Here is a 24,078-nt window from a genome sequence, read left to right as displayed (position 1 = left end):
CCTCCAAGTCCAATGCACTTTCAATTTAATTTTTATCATTCTGATTTGTACATGTAACTTTTCTGTAAACTCAATGTCTAAGTCTAATGGTAGATCTAACCTATATTCTTACTCGTTCTTACCCCTATGTAAGCCTGGTCTGTAAGACCTTCTCCCATGTTTTCCCAAAGAGGTCATGTAGAATGCAAGCCTGCCATAGTTGGGTCAGATGGATCAAATTCCCCTCCACCCCTTTCAATTCAAGCACATTGCTGCCAAGATTTTTACGATAAAAGAGATGAATGAAAAACCTGATTTAGGCTTGCCTTGCATCAATTGGCAGGCTTCTCCATTCTTGTCTTCTGGCAAAAATCAGATCTAGAGTTCAAGACATCTTTTCTTCGATATCAGGGGAGAATTATTCCATTTTAGTTGAATTCGTTTGCATATTCTGTGTTTGCTGTTCACTAAGAATTTCCAACTGGTAAAAAGATTTCTTGAGTTATGATATTAGATCCAAACTATTTTGAGGGAAAATCATAAAATGATCTTTGATCACATTTGTGTTCTACATGTAGGGTGTCTTGTTTCATTCTATGGTAAAGTTAATAGTGGTTTTACATTATTAAAAACTGGCAAAAAATTAAGCATTGCATGACAAACAGAATATGCAATCTCAAAGAATGCATTACTGAAATTACTCTAAAATGCTTGAAGGCAGTATTGGAGAAAAGTCTGACTGAATAGCCCGATTGGAATGGGAAGCCTGCATTGCAAAGACTAGTGGATAGTAGTGGTGCGTGTGTGCAGTACAGATTGACCATAAATGGAAGTGAGAGCCCATCCCATTCACATAGCCCAAGTGCTGTAAATGTTAATGAGCCAGACATATGAAGTATATACTAGCACTGCATGCTCATAGTAGTAGCATGGGATGGGCTTGTCTGCAATGTTATGAAAATGATTGTGATTGCTGCATGCTTGTGCTCACCTCTGCTCCGGTAATATGTTGCCTTGGAGTGCCCCTTCCTTGCCCCCATTTTCTTGAAAATGATAAAATGTTTTCTGGTCTATGACTATGTAGGAACATTTTCTCAGTTGCCTACTGACATTTTACCCCTTGCTCATGACTAGAGATAGATTGAATATTATTCAAGTTGCCTGTTCTGAAATAAATTGAGAAAAAGAAAGTTTGAATAAGATTAAATAATTATTTCATTGTGATCTGTTCTTTCTTGAACAAATAATTCAGCTCTAAACAGCTAATATACACTATCTATCTTTCCTGATCTGTTTGCTAGCTTGTGATCTGTAAAGAGCTAATTAGTATTTAACTGTTTGCTTGTTAGTGATAACGAGAGATAATTTTAGGAGTGCATTCTACTTGATTAATTCTGGCAGATTACAACACCAATGAAATAGATTAAGTTGTCTGCTGTGTGTTGTATTAATTATCTTTTCTCACTCAGTACTATCATGCAAAGAGGCAGGACTGCACTGTCTCATGGATTTCTTATAATATGGAATAATCTGACCAAGAGATTGCTGACATCGATTGAATTGATTTATGCCGATCATTCTTCACAAGTTATGATGTCACTTAATTGACTCAAAATCATGTATCTGCGTTTATTCTGAGAAATGAAGTTAAAATCTGTCAAAATGCTTCTTAATTCACAAACTGGCCAGGATAATTAGGATTGTTAAAATAGAGGTGTTTTTCTTTTTTTTTCAAATGGAGAAAGATAAATCTAATTCAATTAAAGATGCCAAAATGTATGATGGTCTACAGTTATGTGGCACTGATTTTTGTGTTGCAGACCACTGAATTTATATTGTGCTGTTTCTGCCTGGAGCGTCATTCCGTATGGGAATGTATCTCTTCCTCCACTTTCTCTTTCCTGAAACTCCCGCAAATCTTTATTAGTTGAAGAGAATCATTACCTCCCAATTTAAGCATAGATTAACCTCTTGTATACACCCAAAGCAACAAAGGAGAACGAAAGAGGGGTTCTTCATATTGATTTTGTGACACAAACGAAGAAAGGGGTCCAAAACCTGGGCTTTGTGTGGTCTCCTATGAAAGTTCCAAGATACATTCCTTTCCCCCATTCTTGCCTAACAAGCTCTCTTTGTTTGACCCTTGGTTTGATGAAGTGGGTTTTTTTTTTCTAGTGGCTCTTCTGATCCATATGTACAAAACTGGACTTTTCACCCATCAGAGGTAATAAACCTTTATTGATACTTCAAATTTCCCCCCAAATATTCTCTTTTTGAGATGAGGATAAGAAAAATCTTGGCATATTATGTGATGTAAGTTTAAAAGAAGTAGGGGAATGAAAATGACCAAGTTTTTAAGTGGTGTGTTTCATGTTTTTATTGACGAGTAGGAAGAAAGAAGTACTTTTCTTCCATGTTCATTTAGATCTCCTGATACTTGTGTGTGGGTGTAATATCAATATCTGTTATCAACATGTAGTACTCTCAATTTTACACTTCCTTCAGTTGGTTGTGCCACCATGTGCTGATATGTATGGAAAAAGAAAGGAGAAAAGACAAGTGTGCAGTTTTGATAATGCATTTCTTGGAAAGCAGGAGGGTAGTATTTCCTGGTTCAGAAAGCAGTTACATTGAGGGGGTTAAAGAGATTAGTCTTAAACCTAACAGTCTCCTGATGAGTAGTCATCATTTTGGGGATTTTCCCCCCTCCCTGTCTAAAGATATTTTTGGTGGTGGATAAAGGAATCCTGCGAGTATGGTGAACCTGGTTGATTCTTGCTTTAGGACTTTACAACATAAATTCTACAATGTGTGAAAAGAATATTAGTCTGAAAAATAAAAGGCTGAAGTTCCCCAAAGTCTCATTCCTTTTCAATTGTCTACCTTTAATTTTGAAGTTCATATTTGCTTGAAGATCTTTCCTTAAACAAAAATATATGATGAAGAAGTAGATGATCATAACTATTTGCTGCCCGGACTCTAGATGATGTTCTGTTGGCCGTCTAAATTAACCGGCCTTCGTTTTCTTCCTTCCTGTGACTAACTAGATGTTTTAGACGTTCACCAGGTTCCCCCCTCACATATTCGCCTGCATGGAAAATGGAAACCGCAAGCTAATTTTTCTGGATTTACCGGCAGATCATTGACAGACCTGTGGTGTCATTTCCCATGCACCTGCCAGGAGTTGTGGGCGATGCGACAAATAGAATGTAATTAATTGCCGGCTTACAATGCAGCCTACCAAACTAGCATGTCATATCGTAAACAAAATGCCACTTCAATTTCGTTTTAAAGAAATAAAGCAAAAATGGAAAGGATCTTGGAAAAAAAAACCCAAACTACATTGTAATAATTGATGACTCCTGAAATATTTGATAAAACAGTGATGGAATCGATAAATCTTTGATTAATTTGATACAAAATTGTTTTTGAACAGTACTTTCTGCAATATAAATATCCAGCGCCACTATATGAACTATCAGTATAAAAGAGGCCATGTTTTTTCCCCACTCCAGCTCGTGGCACATTGTTACCGCATCACGAGATGCATGCATATTTCATTAGCAGTGCAGTCGTCACTGCGAGGATGTAAACAAATGTCTTTGACGCAGGTTGAAATAGAGTGCGTCGTCATCGAAGGATGGCGATGCGATGCAGCTATACATGTCTTTAGAAGTACATGTACAGTGCATATTGATTGTATGGGAAGCTAGACATCACATGGCGGGAACGTCGCAACTGAATTTGTTTTGTTTCATATTTCTGCACTGAGTATTGATCTCTCTGTAAAGCTGCCAAGCATTGTACCAATAGACATTACCAGAATTTGGCTGTGTGCCCTCTTGTTCTTTTGTTGATGTTCTGCAAGTGTAACCAGAGGTCTTGTTATGTTTTATCTAGCCAGCCAATCAGCTTGAAGAATATCGGCACACCTCCCATTGAGGTTCAACATCTTTACCATCATCATAGTCATGAACATTATATGAAACAAGTAGAGAGGAGAGTAAGGACGACTCAACTGGTTTGCTTCGTCCACAAATTACATTTCTTGAGATTAAAATATTTAATTACATGTATCACTGATTGAGCAGTCATCACACTGAGCTCTGATGGTTTAAGAAAAGCCAGCATTGGTGATCAGAATTCAAGTTGGGAACATTTGAGAGATTTTTTCATGATTTTGTACTTGAATCGTTTGTGGAAACGAGAAGACTTTTATTGTTTTGTTTAGAGGATTTGAAACGCTTGTTGGGCCTGCCGACAGAGATGTTGAAGTTAAATTGTGATTCTGAAAAGGTATGGGTTGATTTATTATTTCATTTTAATTGCATGTTTTTGATAAATATATTTATGAAACAAAACAATTTTCATTAATGTACATGGCATGTATGTTCTGTATCATTTTGTGCATTGCACAATTTAGTTGAATATTCTGGAATAAAAAGAGGAAAATATCAACTTACATGTATTTTTATTTTTTGTTTATATCTAGTGTCATTGGGATATTGGCAACAGTAATTTTTTACAATGGTTTAGTAGCAGAAAGTTTTGATGAATGTTATTTGTTCGGCAATGGTCTTTAATATGCTTGTAAACAAGAAAACAAGGGGGTGGGTCTAAGAATCCATCTGATCGCATCACATGCTGTAACCTTACATCTTGTATTGATATGTTGCTTGAGCAACCAATCATCACTGCATACCACAATTTAGTGACAAAAGAAGAAGTCACAGTTTAATGCACTAGACTAGGAGGGGGCTTGAGCGCTGCTGGGTTTTGGCAGTGAGCCAGATTTGTTGTGTTTTTATATTACCGGCATTTTTGTTATACTGGTAGTGGGCTGAAAGCTTCACAAGAATACATATTATACCCTTTTCATAAACCTATCCTCCAATTAGCCGCCTAAGAGTAATGCGGATAATTCAATAAAAATTGCGTTCATAAACTCCGAAAATAAGCCGCATTATTTTTACGAGCGCCCGTCCTGAAAAAGGGGGATAATCGCCATGACAACTGGACACGCCCCCTCCGATGCGGTTGTGTTGGAAAAGGGTGACCTTGTGACCGCACCATGGCAATTATCCGCATAATTTGGAAATGTGTTCATAAACTAAAAATCTTGTCCCGATGCTGCTATTATGCGGATAATAGCAGCATCAGAGTAATGCGGATAACTCTTGTCCTCCTCCAATTTTACGACCAAATTATGCTGCTATTAGCCGCCTAATTCATTTTAATGGGGTTTATGAAAGGGGTATACGATTCAAGCTTTTTTTTTTTATGTAAAAATGAGTTTTGATGTTTTAATAGCATTCATGCAAATTATTTCAAGGAAAAGCAGAAGGTACCAGTTAAATGTTACTAATCAAAGTAATGAATGGAGGAATGGTTGAGTGCTGCCATTATTTTGCAAACTAAATATGCCCCCCCCCCCCAAAAAAAAAAAAAAGAAAAAACAGATCACACTTGAACCTGAAATTGCTGAATGGTAAAATCTGTTCCTAATAACAATGAATTCCTTTTATATTACATTAAGTTTCCTTTTTCAAGTTGAAAAGTGTTGATAACTTGGTAGTGGTACATGTATTACAAGTTGTGGAACACTGGTTCATTGGAAAGAATTTTGACGTATTTCTTTGCTGATCAATCTTTAGAATTATAAAGAGGGGAGGGGTGAATATTTTTCCACCCCCCCCCCCCCATTCCCATTATACACCTATCAATTGTAAGACGCACCCCTTGACCCCCGGGGATGGTGCGTCACTTGTCAGATGTGAGTCGGATTTCCATGTACCATGACGCACCTGTGTGTCTCGACTGTGACGGACCTTTTCTTACGATGACTGTGCCTGGACGAAAAAATATGACGCACCAGTGCCAGATTTTGACTGACCATCGACTGTCTCCATGACGCACTCCGTCAAGTAAATCTCCGGCTCCGCGGGCCGGGCGCGGCACCAACGTGCCGCCGCTGTACTGTATACGATACGACATCCGCGTACATCTCTCGCGAAGGAACCTTGCAAAGTATAGTGAGTGATTGTATTACCGACCGGCCTTGTATTACCGAACGCGCGCATCATATGCGTCAGAAAATAATCAAATACGCTCAAACCTTTGCAACTTCCTTCCAAAGGGAACTTAAATAGAAAAATGATGAAAAATTATCAAAAACACAATTTCGAAGTCTTTATATCCTCAAAACAATAAAATATGGTCAAAATAGCTAATGAGTGACTTTGTTGTTTTCCCAACTTTTCCCATAGAAAACACACGTTCGGTAATACGATACCTTTTCAAGTGACCAAAATATTTCACTAGCGAAGAGGGGTCCGATTGGAAGCTGATGTCGTAAAAATGAAAAACAATTTCGGCAAAATTTCTGCATATTTATATTTTGTAGGTATTTGTGTATTTATGATGAAAGTTTGGTGAATTTTATTGGAATAATGTGTTTGACATGATCAAATTCATGAAAAGTGTTCGGTAATACGATCCACTACCATACTATGGAATAATAATACCCATTCAGGGGGCGAATGCACGAGAGGGTCTTTGAAAGGACCGTCTTTGGTATCGCCCATTTTATGAGGCGCATTTTAATCATGAACTACCGTATTTGCCGGCGTATAGGCAGCACTATCTTTTGACGAGAAAAAGAAGCAAAGTCGGGGTACGGCCTAAAGCGCGAACGCTGAATATGCGGTCAAAAACAGCACGTATGCGTACGTTTGGGACTACATACAGTGACGCTTCCATTGTAATGGTAGTTAAAACAGCGCAATTATAGGATGAAATAGTAAAAAGCACGACTTAACTAAGAAAACATTTCAGTACCGGTACGTGATAACTTACTTTTCAAATTAAATTCTATTTGGGACTAAATTTGTTTCCATAGAACGTAACAGAGCTCAGAGACCGTGCAACTCACTGACTCTGTCTGGGGCCGGCATTCCCGGCAATAGCATGTGTAATAAGTACGTTTGCAATATGTTGGTAGACTTTTGTCAACACAACCTAATTGTAATGAATGTCATTACTTTTCATGAAATTATGTGGAACATTGATTTAACACGTTATCATTTTTATCTTCCTTGCAGGAGCCAGGAAGATTAACAGCACCTCGCTCTAGATTTTTGAATTTATTTTTTACATCATCATCGATCGTAATGGAAAATAAAATGAAAATATTTACCTTTTGATCTTTTCTTTTGTTTTGCATCTCCAAGTCTCATCTCGGCCAATAAATAATAATAAAAACCTACCTTGCGATGTGTGCTGTGGTCTGCTGCGGGAAATGGCGGCAGTGGTGATGATTGGCTGGTTGGTTGTGAATACAAATTATTTTGGATGAATTATGTGATGATAATGGTGACAATAATGATATAAGTACGATTGTGTCAATGAATTGCCATAAAATGATAATTAAAGTTACAACATTGAGATGAATGATTTAGATTTTTACTTGTTAGGCATTATGGATTATTATGATGGCGACGAGGATGATGATGATAGAGCACGTTTATGTTGACAATAGTAAATGATGATGCACGATTTGCGTGCGACGATAAAGATGACAAGGTGATACACGAAGTTTGCATGAAATTTGATATTCTATTGCAGGTGGAAAAATAGCGTAAGTATTAAAAAGAATCATGCCGCCTTCAATATTTTCCCGCTGAAAGAGACCGAGGGAACATGACAAGGTATGTCAATTAAAATTGCTTTGTGCGTGAATTAATAACGGTCTTTTTCAAGACCACAATTTTCCAAGAAAGATTCAGTGTTCCTCTCCGGGGGGGGGGGGGGGGGGCACTTCCATTCATGAGTGGATACCATGCGCGACCATGGGGTTTCGAAAAGCACCCTAAACACGTAATTTCCATATTCTGAAAATGCACCCCTTAACAAGTATTGGCGTGTGAAACCCTACCCTTAACAAGTATTGGAAAACGATACTCTTGGCAAATATTCCCTTAAACAATTAAGTACAGGAATGTTTTATTGTTACAGGTCCTTTGGTCGTCGGCTTTACCTAATTTGGTTTAGTACGACCCCACCTCCTACACCTCAGATCAGACTCTAAACACGAAGTGTTGGGGCAAAAAGGACATCCTTTACAAAGCATTTTAATTTTGTTTTATCATCCCCGCAAATTCGACCCTAAACACGTAATTTTCCTAGCGAAATAGATACCCTTTTTTCTTATTTTTTGTGTTTTTGACACCCTTGTACGTAACGTGCCCTATCGTGAAAAAGACATCCTTTTTACATGTTTTTTTTTGGTCGCGCATGGTATCTACTCGTCAATGTAAGTGCCCCCCCCCCCGGGTTCATCTTTATTCATAGGCGGCGGGGGGGGGGGGCAGGTCCCCCCAAAAAATTGAGATGGTGGGACGATCCCCCCTAAATTTTTAATTGATAACTTTTTTTATTGCTTGTCAATTTTGTTTCCTGCATCCCCCTCCCCTAAATTCTGGTGGACCCCCCTAAAATGTCTCTTGTCCCCCCCCCTAAAATTTAGGTTGATGACCTTTTTTTTTGCTTGTCAAATTATTTTACTTACATTTGTCCATCACTAAGGTAGACACCCTCTAATTCTTTGGGCTTCCGCCGCCAATGTCTTTATTTCACTTGGTCTTTACCTCTCTCTCACTCTTTATTTTTTCAATTCAATTCAATTCTGGTTTTATTGTGAAAATGATACATGACAAAAGTCCGAAGAAGCATCATATTTACAAAGTAAAAATGTACATGTATATTATTAAAAGATTACAATATATCACAATTCTAGTGCTTGACAAATAACAAATAAAGCCAGAAAAATTAATTTGGACAATCTCAAAAAAAAGATTATTGATTGAAATTATAACATTGTAAAACTATCATCGTCAAAATCACATCAGCAAGGTTGCGAGTATTAAAAACATATATAAATAAACATTTACACTTTTAAAATATCATATTTAAAACAAGAAAAATAGGCATGTATACAAAAAAATTGTAAATAGCAAGACAAATAAAATAATATATAAGTCCTATAAAAATATAAAACAAATCAATGTTGTGAATAATTGCAATTTCAAATTAGTTTGAGCCTTGTATGACAGTCATAAAACTAAAGCGATATAAATACGATGTTACAAGATTGGTATGAAGTCTGGAATTAACCATGTGATATACTGTAGATAGTACACCACCAGTCACAATCCCAATTGACCACCCGTTTACCTGCCTAAACCAGAGAATAGCAAATTCAGTGCACTGAATCCAATGTTCTCCGGCCGAAACAGGCAAATAGGTAGTCAAAGAAATGTGACTGGTACATTATATGCTTTATAGTAAAAAAAATAAATAAACGAACCAAAAAATATTGAAGCCTGTGGGCAGAATTACATATCGAATAGTCGTATTACATGTAGGTGGAACTCAAGTAAGTAAAAAAAGAACATTGGAATAAAAAGGTGACAAACCTAACATAAAATCAATAAGATTAAAGATAAACAATAAAGGGGAGTACAAAAAGTGCCCGGGGGGGCCACTTCCATTCACGAGTGGATACCATGCGCGACCATGGGGTCTCGAAAAGCACCCTAAACACGTAAATTCCATTTTCTGAAAATGCACCCCTTAACAAGTATTGGCGTGTGAAAACCTACCCTTAACAAGTATTGGAAACAAAACGGCACTCTTGGCAAATATTCCCTGAAATGAACCCCTAAACAAGTATATGAATGTTTATTGTTACGGGTCCTTCGGTCGTCGGCTTTACCTTATTTCGTTTAGTACGACCCCAACTTCTACACCTCGCTCAAATCGGACTCTAAACACGAAGTTTTGGGGCAAAAAGGACATCCTTTGTAAAACATTTTAATTTTGTTTTATCATCCCACATATTCGACCCTAAACACGTAATTTTCCTAGCGAAATAGATACCCTTTTTTCATTATTTATGTGTTTTTGACACCCTTATCACGTTACGTACGTAACGTGCCCTATCGTGAAAAAGACATCCTTTTTACGTGTTTTTTTTTGGTCGCGCATGGTATCCACTCTCCAATGTAAGTGGCCCCCCCGGGAAAAAGTGTTACAGTTGCTAAAAAAATAAAGCTGCATATAAAATTACATTATATTACAGAGTTCAACAATTGCACAAAGTGGGGGATTAGCGACTGTTGGTATCTTTTTGTTCTAGTCCGAGGAATCTCAAGATGATGTGCATTTCTTAGGGAAAGACCAATTCTAATCCTACGGGTTTCAGGCAAGAAGTGGTGATGTCGTTTCGATTTTAGCAACGAGCGTGCAAATCCTTCAACAAGTTCACTCCGTCTGTCTTTAAGAGATGTCACATTCATACTTTGTAGAAGTTCAATGTATGTCAAGACATTTGGCCAGGCAGTGATACGCAGAGCCCTCTCCTGAACCCACTCAATGCTAGCGGATGTTGGCAGGTAATGCTAAATGCCCAAACAGGCACGGCAAACTCAATCAATGGCCTGATGTACATCTTGTAGATTATTTATCTCATGAGACATCACCGACTTCAATAAAAAAAAACATTGAAACACTGCCCGTGCTTTTGTATTTATTTAAAGGACAAGTCCATCCCAACAAAAACTTGATTTGAATAAAAAAAATTCAACAAGCATAACACTGAAAATTTCATCAAAATCGGATGTAAAATAAGAAAGTTATGGCATTTCAAAGATTCGCTTCATTTCACAAAAAAAGTTATATGAACGAGCCAGCTACATCCAAATGAGAGAGTCGATGATGTTATTCACTCACTATTTCTTTTGTTTTTTAGTGTTTGAAATATGAAATATTTTGATTTTCTCGTCATTAATGTGAAATGAAGTTTCATTCCTCCCTGAACACGTGGAATTCCATTATTTTAACATTTTGTGCTTCAGGTAAGGAAGTCCTAATCGTCAAATTCGTAAAAATTGAAATATTGTATAATTCAAACAATACAAAAGAAATGGTGACTGAGTGACATCATCAACTCTCTCATTTGGATGTAAGTGGCTCGTTCATATACATGTAACTGTTTTGTTAAAAATAAGCGAAACTTTGAAATGTCACAACTTTCTTATTTTACATCCAATTTTGATGCAATCTTCAGCATTGTGCTTGTCTGATTTTTCTCTATTGATTAAAATCAACATTTTCTGAGGTGGACTTGACCTTCAACTTTATTTGTACGAAAAGAAGACGTTAATTGAAAGAAATAAAATATATTCGCCGCGATTGTTTACCGTCGCAGCGCTTGTTTATCTCCGCCACTCTTGTTTACCTCCGCAGCGCTTGTTTACCTCCGCAGCTCTTGTTTTCATCCGCAGCGCTTGATTACCTCGATCGGCCGTTTCTTCACGTCGATGGTGGATTATTTTCCTTGCGTCGCCTTGGCGAAAAAGATGAAATAGTAAGAATTACAGCATGTGTGTTTATTATTTCCCATTCCGCGGCGATTGTTGAACAATATTCCAACCAAGATTTTTCCGACTTCGCCGGGAATTCTGTCATGCATTTTTTTTTTTAAAAGATGATTCGCAAAATGGGGGTGCGGCCTTTACGCCGGCAAATATGGTATTATTAAGCAACGGTTTTTGTTCACCAACAAATGAATAAAATATGTTGGCAGGCATTAAAGAAAACAATGTCCTACGGCGCATCATAAATAAATCCGCAACACGAAAGACGTCCTTTGCAAAGAACACCCCCCCCCCATGAGAATCAGTTTTTGATCTGAGAGGAACGACGTACGAGACGCGCGCTGCAAGAAAAACTTGTTTTTCATCTTGAGCCATCGTGCGGGCTGGATATATAAAAATGGATCTAAAGAAAAGTGAAATAACTTCTTATGCAAGGTGACAGAAAATTCAAGACAAGATTTTAATCCAAGGATGAGCATGCAGGGTTTAAATATGAACGCCCGACGACGTGAGTAAAGTGCGTGGACAGACCCGTTCGTACCATGCTGAGGCTTTATGACGCACCCCGGTAAAATGACCGACTACGACGCACCTATTCTCCATGCTCTGACTGACCAATTGCCTCCATGACGGTACCCTGAGTCACGAATTTGTTGGTAAATGACCCACCCATGACGCACCATTCCCGGGGGTCAAGGGGTGCGTCTTACAATTGATAGGTGTATTACACAATAACAAAACCACATGGATAATCCTCTCTTTGAATTCAAAAGTGAAAGCAAACTTCAGGAATTCTATTATTGTACCTGGGACCTGTAGTTCTTTTTATCAATTGACATTCAAATTTGTGGTCAGCATTGGAAAGGAACCACCAAAGAATTTGTGTGAGATAAGATGCATACCTGTAGTAGTTTGCTTTCCTTGGTGAAAAGAGACTATAATTGCAGACTACTTGGCTCATAGTTTGGCGCAATTTTCCATGAATACCCAGTACACAAGCACAGGGAATTGTGCTGTGTATAGTGTGTGTCTGTGTTTTGAGGGTAGTAGTATTATAGCATGCATGTGCCCTCAGTGTGCCAAATATGGAAGTTTGTACATTGTGAATGGGCTAAAAGGGTGTGGCTGAATATCTACCAAATTCACCAACATCAGGTGAAAAATGCCAATTCATTCATGTACACATCAATGAGGAGGATGACTACATGTAGAATGTAAATTCATGCATGTATTACATGTATATTTTCAGCCTAGAACATCTTGAAGCAGTAATGATGAAGGGTGATGTCATGATATAGATGAAGTCGGGCCTATTACAACATCTCTTGCAAATTGCAATAATTGTAATTGTAGGACCTCCCAGTCTATGCAGTTAATTTGCATGAAAAATGAAGCAGTGTGAACCATGTTGCTTTGAATGCTACACTATGTAGTCCTTAACCCCTTATTGTAAATATACTTTAGGTTGTATGTTGAGCAGAATTTCAACTCCCCGATGTCCAATTACTCATCCAAACACGGTCAGACTGATGCAGTCGGTCAGACTGCAGCAACCGGACCGTGCATGATGCAGATTTGTCCTCTTCATTTGCATATGAGTCAGCCCGTCTCTCGTCTGTTCAGGAGATATATCTGGTATATCATCAACTCGATTGATGAGTGATCTAATTAGGAAGAAGGGAAAGAATATGTAGTGGATGCAGGCTAAAATCACTGAAATCGAAAGGAAAACGTGATATTAAGGCAAGATGATGAGAGCCAATAAATGTTCTGTACACTGCATGGCATTCATTGTTTTTATAACTGAAAGGAGGAAATAAAGAGTTATCCTATAGTAAATATTGAGGACAACAGGGGTGGGGATGGGGGGGGGATACCAAGACGAGGATTTGTAGCAAGAGGATGTTGAGTCTAGTAACTTTCCAGGGCGGGTTCAGGCAGAGGGCATCCGTTAAAAGCGCTTGATCCTGAGGGATTTCCAGTGCCACAATGAATAGGGGATGGAGGGGAGGGATATGGGTGTGAAATTTTAGAAGTCCATGTCCCCGTACCTCACATCCATTTATCGATGTACATAATCTCCTCTAATTATGAGGGGAACTTCCAATTGGAGGGTTCCGATTTTGTGTTGACAGAAGTGACTTTGCTAAAAAAAATTATGAGGAATTTGTCCTGTATACCCACACTGCTCTCAAGCCATCCCACACTACTAAAGTACTAGGTCTTTCTTGTTTGATCTATTTGGTCATAGATACTTGTAGGAACAGAGACACACAAGATTACTGAAAAACGTCTTTCATAAAGCCAGTCAATTACTTGATAAATTTGCAGACCAAAGTAAAGATTAGAATCAGCCAATGAATGGAATTTCTTTGAAGTCTCTGAGTACATATTGACTATAGGGGTTACACAATGAACTTGACCTTTTTTATTGGCATCCTGAGCTCTCATCTGTTTTACAATGTAAATTTCATGTGTAATCCCTAGTTGGTTATAAACCAGGACTTGAGAGATAACAAAGATTTGTTTACATTGCAAATATGCAATGTACAAACCAGTGGCTATTTTAAAGCAATTGGCAAAGAAATTAATGAACATGCAAGAAAATTGGGTACGGGTGGCCCAAAAATTTAAGAAAATAATGAACAATTGCCAATGGATTTGCACTTGAAATTTATATAAAGTCATCCACCATGATTATCTTGAACAGAAATGAATGTTTTGATGTTGAAATGTCAGTTGTTGCCAGTCAATTTGGGTTTGAACTTCATGCAACATTTTAACATGGGAGAGACAGGAACAGGTGAGAACTAAATTAGAAGGAATTCAGTTTTGGGGTGGAACTTGTAAGACTCGGAAGAAAGAACCAGATTCTTTTGGGTTGAAACTGTCCAAGGCAATATTTCTTCCATCCATAATAAGGTCACATCAAGGCAACTCATGAGGTAACTTTCTGAGCCACAACCTGTTAAAGATACATCATCCAGCGGACAGGAAATTGTTCCGGGCCTGATCCCCAAAGCCGAAACAGCACATGCTATTCAGAGCTGTACATAGGATGTACAAATTAAACCCTAGAACCCGATTGGTTCAAACTTGAAGCTCTACCCAAGTTCGATTACTTTTTTTAGTACAGGTTGGCTCAGAGTTTCCGACCGATCTTCAATTTAAGGTGGAAGCACGTGTACGAGCGGCCATACTTTTTTACACTTAAGTTAACTTAATCAAGTTTCTGAGGAGATCTCTTTAGTTGCTTCCTTCCGATAGAGGTGGTTTCACACTTCTTATGTTTTGGGTAGAAACGGATCTGTTTTCCTTGACATTCCAGTGGTAATTTGTAATTTGGATTGATACATTTTGACTATGTGGACACACTTGAAACAAGAGGATGAGATAGAGCTAGCTGTGCAGGAGCAAGAGCTAGATGAGGAACAGGAGCGAGATGAAGAACAAGAAGGAGGGCAAGAGGTAGAAAGCGGTTTCTAAACTACTTTGAAATTCAGGCCTACACGATCATTTGAAGATATAGCTTTCAGTATTTCTAAGACATTGTGTTTTTTGCTGTGAAAGCAAATGTTGCTAAATCTGGCCAGAAATTGATGTTTTGTGTCGATAAGTTCAATAATGTTTTTGTAGTAAAATAAAGATTTTCTTTAAATTAGAGGGGTTGAAGGAAAGGTTAATCAGTTTCATCTAGCTTTTTTAGTGGCATTTCAGATTTATTCAGGTTGGGACAATGCGAACCACTTTGAAACTAAAATTTCTGTCATTACTGGCAGGTTATATAACAGCCACAAAAAAGTGAATAAACTGGCTAAAACGGGATAGCTATTTAAAATGGGAGTTTTGGAAGCTACATGTAATCACTCCCAACTCCCTGATGTAATCTTGAAAAACCCAATTTTCACCTGATGCAAGATTTGGCTGGACTTCTGTTTACCATTACAAATATATTTAGACCCCCCACTCCCTTAGCTAGTATTGAGCATGCATGTTCGTTCCCCCAAAATGTTGTTTACTAACAGTCGCAAGCACCTCTGATTTTCTGAAATCTGTAATCTACAGTTACATGTAGGTCTGAATAATCTTTCTCATCACAACTCTAATCAATGTGTCTAGCCATAGGGGGGGGGGGGCAGGTCTGTACCGTTGTGTAAGCTAGGCAACCAACTGTTTCTATTCTCATTAAGCGATAACACCGGTGCTCTGAAGTTAATTGGGATGAGGAGAGGGCTTGATGCTCCCGACTTTAAATATTTTCACCTTGTAATAGATCTGCATCGGAGCTCAAAGCTAATTATTGTAATTGTTTCATTTGCAGGGTTGATTACACTTACAGTTAGAATAGGCTGATATGATAACTGGTTTAATCCATTAACCCTAGATAATGAATATTGTGGTGATCGATGCTCGATTAATGAATTCAAGTTCATGTTTAATGGACTTCCTGGCATGAATGTAGGCCTGCATGAATACTTAATTTCTCAAGTTATGTATTTTGCGTGGAATGCATTTTATCTTCTATCATGGGAAAATATGTATTGAGTTGTGACACCGTGAAGGCCACCTGTTTCTCGAAATGTAATGAACTTGTTTTCATAGAACTTGTGATGGTTCCAGCTGTTGTGGAAACAGAGGTCATCCCTATTTAATAGATTTTAATGTTTTTGTTTTGACCAGATTAAATGCTACAGTGATAACATATGCGCATGGCTGTATATGTTGCTGGTGCATTGCTTGCCCCAGTAAGAGGGCCTTTTTCATGTGTTATCATCTCTTGTTTGTAATTCTATTTCTGGTCTTTGACTCATCATGACAAATGCCCCAAGAAACTTTCCCTGCAAGAGGCTCTGATATAAAAGAGCCTCAAATGCATATTTTTAGATGAAGCCCGACTTGCTGCTGTCTCAAGTGTGCATTATGATTAAAGAGCATTTTGCAAGGTTCCTGTATTTTTGTCATGTGGTTAATGATTAATTAATGAACCTCAAAGCATCAATCCATCCATGTTAATTTGTTCTTTCATATAATTGTTTACATGTATTTTGTACCTTTTATCATGTTTTACCCCTCTGTTATTAAAGATCTTGATTTGAGATCCAGGCCTCCGTTCACAACACAAGAACGATGCCAATTGTGATTAATCCTTTCTTTAAAAAATCAAAAGGATACTACTTCTCAAAGAGCACTTTAATATGCAGAAGGGAATCTTGGGAAGATTCCCCAATCGTGTGATCAGATAATATCAATGAAACTGAAATGCAAAACCTTGCATCTTGTAACAAGGAAATTGATGACAGAAACTTGGATGATATTATCAGCCTGTCACGTGATGAAGTATTTCATATCCTTGTCCGGGATAATGACATTAATTGAACTATTCTTTTCTATATTTGTCTCAATAGGGTGAAGTTACACTGCCTCTGAACGGAGTGCTTTCCAATGGGAACGTCCCTTCAGATGATGTAAGTATGCAGAAAATGTAGGATTAGTTTACACATACATGTACTCATGAAATCAAAGGCTTGGGAATGCTTACTTTGATATCAACAACAAACTCCGAAACAAACATGAATGATCTGTAAGAAACTATAAAGTTAGATGGTAGATTGCAAGGAAACATCAGGGAGATTTTATTTCTGATGCAACAATGTTTATCTGTGATATACTTAAAGAAAATGCAAAAATAGAAGGCTTCCTTTTCCTTGTATGAATTTTGAAAAGAATGTCAATAGCGGAACCAACCAAACCGAATGATATGATATACCGAATGTTAACTTGTTAATACCTCAGTCACATTTACTCAACGACGTCCGTACGGCGAGTCGAAAAACAGCCGTTATAACATTTTTTTGTACCAGCTATACATAGGCAGTTTGAATAAAAGTTATTAAAACGGCTGTCTTTGAAACACTGTAGGCTGCCGAAGAGCAAATGTGACCGAGGTATTACTGTACTCGTTAATACAGTAAATATTCATTCATATTTTCAAAAAAATAAAGACCTTCATGTACATGTACATGAAATCATGATTGGATGTCAATACATGTAGATGTTTTTTTTCCTTCTCATTTCAGAGTGCTAAGTATAGGCTATGTATAATACCATGACTTTTTTTTTGGGGGGGGTGGGGCACTAATTCATAACAAATAGATTATTTAAAAGTATGAAATCGGTTCTGTTTTTTTTTCCATGTTTACTTAATATGCTTCATAACGAAACCTGGTTTTAACTGTGAAGTTGAATGCAAGTATTTTCATTGTTGCCTGTTTCCATCTCCCTATCCCACCAGACCTCCCATCTTGCGAATGTTTCAAAGACGTCCAAGAGTTCCAAGAAGGAAGATGAGAACCAGGAGCGTGGTAACTGGTCCAACCATCTGGACTTCATCCTCTCCTGCGTGTCCTACGCTGTCGGTCTCGGAAACGTCTGGAGATTCCCCTACCTCTGCTACTCCAATGGCGGAGGTAAGATTCAGAACTTGGTCCCATTCATTCTCATACCTGGACCTCAATAATGTTTTAGATTTGGATTTTTTTTCATTGAGGCCAGAGTTTTTGTCATTTTATTTATAGAATTCAGAACCCTTTCCAAGTTACATTTGTAATTTGAGGTATTATCAGATTTCTGTCATCTGGCAACCCTGCTCTGAAAGGGTACAAGGGGGGCAAGTTACTAGTCCCATACATCAATCTTTTTGTACAGTTATTTTGCATTCTGAAGGAAAATGTCAAAGTCCACAGCTACGATAGGGCAAATGGCTTTGAGAGATTAAAGTAAATGCTTGATTCAAGAATAGAATTTATTTTGAAACATCCAGCCTATTGCTCAATCGATGCATCAAATATTTGATACAGACTCACTCATGAAAAACTAGGATATTCTATTATCTTGTTCATGTTGAGGATTTCATGAAGTATTTTGGCGTTGTCAGTATAAATGTTTACTATAGATTCTCTGTCCCTGTTTACTTGTGATAGAAAGGAAAAAGTATCGCTATTTTTACTATATTTTTTCTATTTTTAGATTGAGAGGATTGTGTTTGTGTTTGGTTTTGCTGAAGATGCAACATTTTTATCCCAATTGTTTGACAATTTTTTTTGCTGATTTAAGTGAATCCTTTATATAGACTGGTAAAGTTGAATAAAAGTGGTAGGCTGAGAGAGACAGAGGGGAAGGAGGGAGGGGAAAATCCGTAATTCAGTGGTGCATATTTGTGGAGAAAAGAATTAAAAATAGTTACTAAAGCGTCACACTTCAATTGTGATATGCATGTAAGTATTTCTGTCTTTGAAATTTTTTTTGCAAGGTGGTCCTGAGAAAAAATGCTGAAGTTCGGTATTTGGTGCTTTCACTTTGCAATCAATGAGCAAACACACTCACAATACCACCTACTTCCTTTTTCAATTGAAGTGGTAATGAATATTCATTAGGGGAAAAGCCAGGTTTATGATAGTCTAATGTCACAGACTCTTGTAGTAGATGAGAAAAGCATGAAAGCTGAGATGAAGACTAGCTACATTTGGTATTCATTGGACCAAACACATGAGTAAATGCTCTTGTATGTTTTTCCTCACAATATGCCCTCATTACCTCTCCTGATCCTGTATTCTTTCCAGTTGGCATTAGGCTCTTGAAATGGGTCTCACACCTGTAGACTAATTACGCATAAAAGAATCCTTTGTTGGATATTGATTGTAAAGCGTAAGCCATGCTTTCTCAGGGAGTTGGCGCGCTTTTGTTGATCTCTATAGCAGCCCATGTCCCTCTCTGTTCCGTTTCTATGAGCTTGATCAATACAGCGTGAGGGCTTTATGGTTCTTCAAAGGGAGGGAAATTGAGAAAGATAATAATTATTTGATGTTATTCCTTGTGTAAAGAAATCAAGTGCATGGGTTTTTTTTTTTTTGGGGGGGGGGGCTTGAGAATGCAGTGCTTTGTTGCATTTAATTTATTTTTTATGAACCATTTTTTCCCATAGGATGGTGGGTCGGGTGTCAGGACAATTGATATTTTTGAAACCTCCTTTATTTCCTCTTTGGATTACACTAAAAGTATTAATTCAATAGTTGTAATCATCTATTTTGTTCTCTATATTTCTCAACATTTTGTAATAAAAATTGATTATACTTCGCTTATAAATTTTTCGAAATGACTTTCAAAAATTGATCGTCCGGACACACAACAATTGGGTATACATGTATGTTCCCCTCCCCTTTTCCGAGTAAGCTAAAAAATACAATCAGACACAAAAATGCGATTCGTGCATGGTGGAATGGAATGCTCTTGTACACTAAAGAGTGAGTACTCCCATACTTTTTCAAAGAATTTAATTTTAGTTTGAACCCCCAACTACATGTACAGTACATGTAGGGCTTAAATTGAGTCAAAATTTAATTGAGTTTTGAAAGGAAATTGCACCAATATATGAAAGTTAAAAAACCCCAAGCAATCGGGCCCATTTCTATACTTGCGATAAAAAAATCTATCTCGAGTGTTTGATTATACAATTTTTTGTACGATAATTTTCAAATGTATTTCTTGACTAAAAGAAAATCTCTACGACAAATCTCTACGAATAAAAGGTAGAATAGAAAGAATTCTTTACGAAAGCATATCGGATCGCACAATGTTCATTTTACCTTGATAATGCATGAAGAAAAAAAATCTGCAAAACACAAACATGATTTTTGCCTGAATTTTGTTTACATTAAACATGTAAATAAATATTAGCGATCCCAATATGGGCAGTGAGTTGCAACCAGACGAAAGCATCATAACACACGTGGCACATGGCAAAATACCAGCATGGTCGTTCGGACTGGCACAGAATGTCACCTTCACACGGCAGGCAGTGAGGAGGCATGCCATGTGGTATTGGCATCCATTGGATGCAGGGCCCCAGTTGGTTTAAAATCAAGTGACCCTTTCATACCCAAAATAATAACAATGCTCGTAATAAGCTGGGTAATGGACAATTCCTGGTAGGATGTGATATTAAAAAGATTTGTTTCAATGGCCTCCACAATTGTCCAGATGTGAGTAAGCTGGCACCGAAAAAAAAGAGGGAAAGAGACACAAAAGTACCCTCTATTATTGAGCGTCACCGTGAATTGGCTCTCTTTTGACTGGGTGGAGCATGGCACTACTAGACACATGAATGGATAAGGGCATACTTGGGATTCCACACTCTGGGTCAATGGGAGGAATTTTTTTTTGTGATTTCTTGATCAGGTGACCTCTTAAAGTTATATCATCAGGAAATACTTGAATGGGCACATTATCAAGTGGGCGTGCACTATACATGTACATTGCAATGACATTGCAATTTATTTAATCTGCATGCACAATGTATATATACATTTGTTTGTTGCTATGTCCTGCAAGGTCCAAGTCGCGAACAACCATCAAGAATGCATGATATTTGATAGTGATTTAGCCACTGCTGAATTCACGTCAATGGCTGATAAAAGGAAGTGATGCAGGAGTTGGAAAAAAAATGAGAAAAGGATGTGCAGTTTGAAATAGTTTGAATTTTAGGGCTAGTAAATAAGGAGATTGATGATAAAAATATAGAGCAATGAAAGGAAAAAACCAATCATACCATTGGCCTGTGTAATAAGATCATGTCACTGACCAGGGCATGACCATGAGAAAGGTCAACCTTTCAGGTCATGTGTCTGAAACTTTTCCTCTTCCAGGTACACAGGTCTTTCTCTTTTTTTCTCTCAAGGTTACTGAATGAAATGGGGGGGGGGGGTGTATTATATAAGAAGGCAGGGCATTGGGATAAGGGGTTAAGAATGAATGGAATTAATATTGATCAAATGTGGTTTGATGCGGGAACAAAGGTGATGCTTGAATGAATGTCTTGCCTAATTCTGGTCAATAATACCTCTTATTGCACTTGCAGGGAGAAAGAGATTGAGAAAAATAAGGGGGACAGAGAGGCGGAGGGGGTAAGGGAGTTGTTGGGATTGGAAACCTCTGAAATTGGCCCTCGCGCTATCGGTGTGAAAGCATGCTGTATCATCGCCACATTCAGATGGTATTTGCCAATCGGTGAGGAATGTTAGTCATGCCCCATGCTGGTTTCATAACCCAACTAGTGTCTGAAAGGCTCCTGTAAGATTACAGTGAGACACTGTTCATACAACAAAAAGACGAAATTGGCCAGCAACAGCCAACAAGGAAACCAAGGGCTTCTTCTCCATTGTCCATGCCAGCAAGGGGGCAAACATTAGGGAGAATAAATACACATTGTAGGCCCATACCTTCTTGTATAGTAACCAATAGGGTAACCAATCACAATATTCTCAAGAACTATTCTAAAGCATGGGATTGTCCAGTTTGAAACCCCAGGGGCAAATCATTCCTGGGATGTGTGGCTGAAAAACCCATAGGAATAGGTTCTAGCCAAGGTTGTCTGGTCAGTTTGGTCAGCTCTGTTGCACTTGTGTCTGGGGCCAGATCAATCTGATATTCCAATCAATCATTTTATAGCAAGGGTATCTTTGGGGAATTGCACTGGTTTAGCTGGTTATGCTTATCATTTTTTTTTCCTAAGAAATTATGTCCATCTTGGCCTAGTTATTTTGTGTTGGTAGGAGTGGAACCAGAGAACGAGTGGGAGGGGTTAAGGATGTTCCTTTGCTTTAATTCCATTACCAGTAGGCCTAGATAGAAAGGAAATGATGTGTGGTGAAATGTATGTACTGCTTTGTACATTAATTTTCTTCTTTGGAAATGAAGAATTGAACAAAAACATGCATCGCCCTCATCTGGTGAAATTTGAATTATTTTTACCTGTACAAAACTGAACACCAACATGCACTTCATATGTTGAAAAAATAAAAAAAGCATTGAGAAAATAAGCATCTCCAAATGTACATGCAGTTTCAAGAAGAAAAAAAAAACACCATTTATATTTGTAGCCTCTTTCCATTAAACTTTTATTTTTCTACTGTAAGAAAATTAAAGTGAATTTAAGTACACCTATAATACCTGTCAATAGTGCAGTATTTGGGAGTGTTTGGGGTTGCTGAGAAAGCAAGAATCACCAGACGATGGTCTAGATATTGGTGAACTCAGTACAGATTCTGCTCCTTGCCCTTGAAAGAAATTTGTAAAATAAAAAAAAGTTGTCAAAAATGATATGTAGGGCCTATTCCCAATAATCCAGATACATCTATGTGTAGGCCTACTATCTCTGATTCTTGTAAACACAGCACTGCAATTTATCAATCCTATGTTTTTGTTTGAAGTGTATGATTAATGACATAAAAATAATTGAACTAGATTTTTTTAGGATTTAAAAAGGGAGTCTGAATCATAAGACTACCTTTCAAAGTGCCGAGTACTTTTCCACCATCTGCTCCGTCATGGTATGCTAACATCATTTAGACTCGCCCAGCAAAATTGGCGACATGTCCGCTCTGATTTTCGAAAAGCAATTTTGGAAACTTGGCGATAAACAAAACTATGGAAGATGTACCTCTACAATATGTGCATGTACTGTACATGTACATCAATGTATATGAACATGCGGGCATCATTTTATTTTCCCAGGATATCAAATCAAGTTTGAGCCAGCAAATGATTATACATGTAGATGTAGACCTTAAAATAACTTTTAAGGTTCATAGCACATACATGTAACAGTAAAAATTAATACTGTAATATGTAATAAGACTTCCGGTGAAGAACGGACTGCTATCTTATAATTAGGTGTTTGAATTTGTAATTCAAGGCATTATTGAAGGATGTCTTGGTCAATTTATTCCACCGTGCTGGTACTTGTCTGTACCGTCTTTTCTTTCAATGACCCTATCAGATTGTGTCCTTTCAGAGGTCATTTACTGTTCTTATTAGTGCAAAGAGGTGCACTGAAGAATCAGATGAACCTGCATATTTTGCTCTAGTGTGTATCAGTTTCATTTTTGTAGACTGGTCGTAGACGTGGATATGTTCTTCAGAGAAAAATTGACATGATTTGTTTTATTTTTGTCTCACCTGCGAAGCAAAGTGAGACTATAGGCGCCGCTTTTCCGACGGCGACGGCGGCGGCGGCGGCGTCAACATCAAATCTTAACCTGAGGTTAAGTTTTTGAAATGACGTCATAACTTAGAAAGTATATGGACCTAGTTAATAAAACTTGGCCATAAGGTTAATCAAGTATTACTGAACATCCTATTAGAGTTTCATGTCACATGACCAAGGTCAAAGGTCATTTAGGGTCAATGAACTTAGACCATGTTGGAGGAATCTACATCGAAATCTTAACCTGAGGTTAAGTTTTTGAAATGTCATCATAACTTAGAAAATATATGGACCTAGTTCATGAAACTTGGACATAAGCTTAATCAAGTATCACTGAACATCCTGCATGAGTTTCACGTCACATGACCAAGGTCAAAGGTCATTTAGGGTCAATGAACTTTGGCCGAATTGGGGATATCTGTTGAATTCCCATTATAACTTTGAAAGTTTATGGATCTGATTCATGAAACTTGGACATAATAGTAATCATGCATCACTGAAAATTTTGTGCAAGTTTCAGGTCTCATGATTAAGGTCAAAGGTCATTTAGGGTCAATGAACTTTGGCCGAATCGGGGGTTTCTGTTGAATTACCATCATAACTTTGAAAGTTTATTGGTCTAGT

The 24,078-nt window shown here is 37.7% G+C and overlaps 1 protein-coding gene and 1 long non-coding RNA gene across 4 annotated transcripts in view; one reads left to right on the top strand and one right to left on the bottom strand.

The window, feature by feature from the left end:
- Positions 1–24,078, top strand: part of LOC121423682 (sodium- and chloride-dependent glycine transporter 1-like) — a 37,273-nt gene that overhangs the window by 1,163 nt on the left and 12,032 nt on the right. The window contains exons 1-3 of one of the 3 annotated variants that reach the window (XM_041619113.1): positions 4,060–4,275; positions 16,820–16,879; positions 17,707–17,881. In XM_041619113.1, the coding sequence (XP_041475047.1) occupies positions 4,246–4,275; positions 16,820–16,879; positions 17,707–17,881 (265 nt within the window). In that variant the 5' untranslated portion in view covers positions 4,060–4,245. Of the gene's footprint in view, positions 1–4,059; positions 4,276–14,762; positions 14,883–16,819; positions 16,880–17,706; positions 17,882–24,078 lie in introns of those variants that run through there. The other 2 variants (XM_041619111.1, XM_041619112.1) reach the window with 2 other exon arrangements.
- Positions 4,328–18,127, bottom strand: LOC121423684. The gene is made up of 3 exons (XR_005971304.1): positions 18,118–18,127; positions 16,969–16,971; positions 4,328–4,437 (listed from the first exon to the last, which is right to left on the bottom strand). It is a non-coding gene; the product is annotated as an uncharacterized LOC121423684 (long non-coding RNA).

The sequence above is a fragment of the Lytechinus variegatus genome, chromosome 11 (genome assembly GCF_018143015.1).
Source record: "Lytechinus variegatus isolate NC3 chromosome 11, Lvar_3.0, whole genome shotgun sequence".
In the NCBI taxonomy this organism is placed as follows: domain Eukaryota; kingdom Metazoa; phylum Echinodermata; class Echinoidea; order Temnopleuroida; family Toxopneustidae; genus Lytechinus; species Lytechinus variegatus.
Note: the sequence above shows the minus strand (reverse complement) of the source record. Positions and strands in the feature narration are given on the sequence as shown.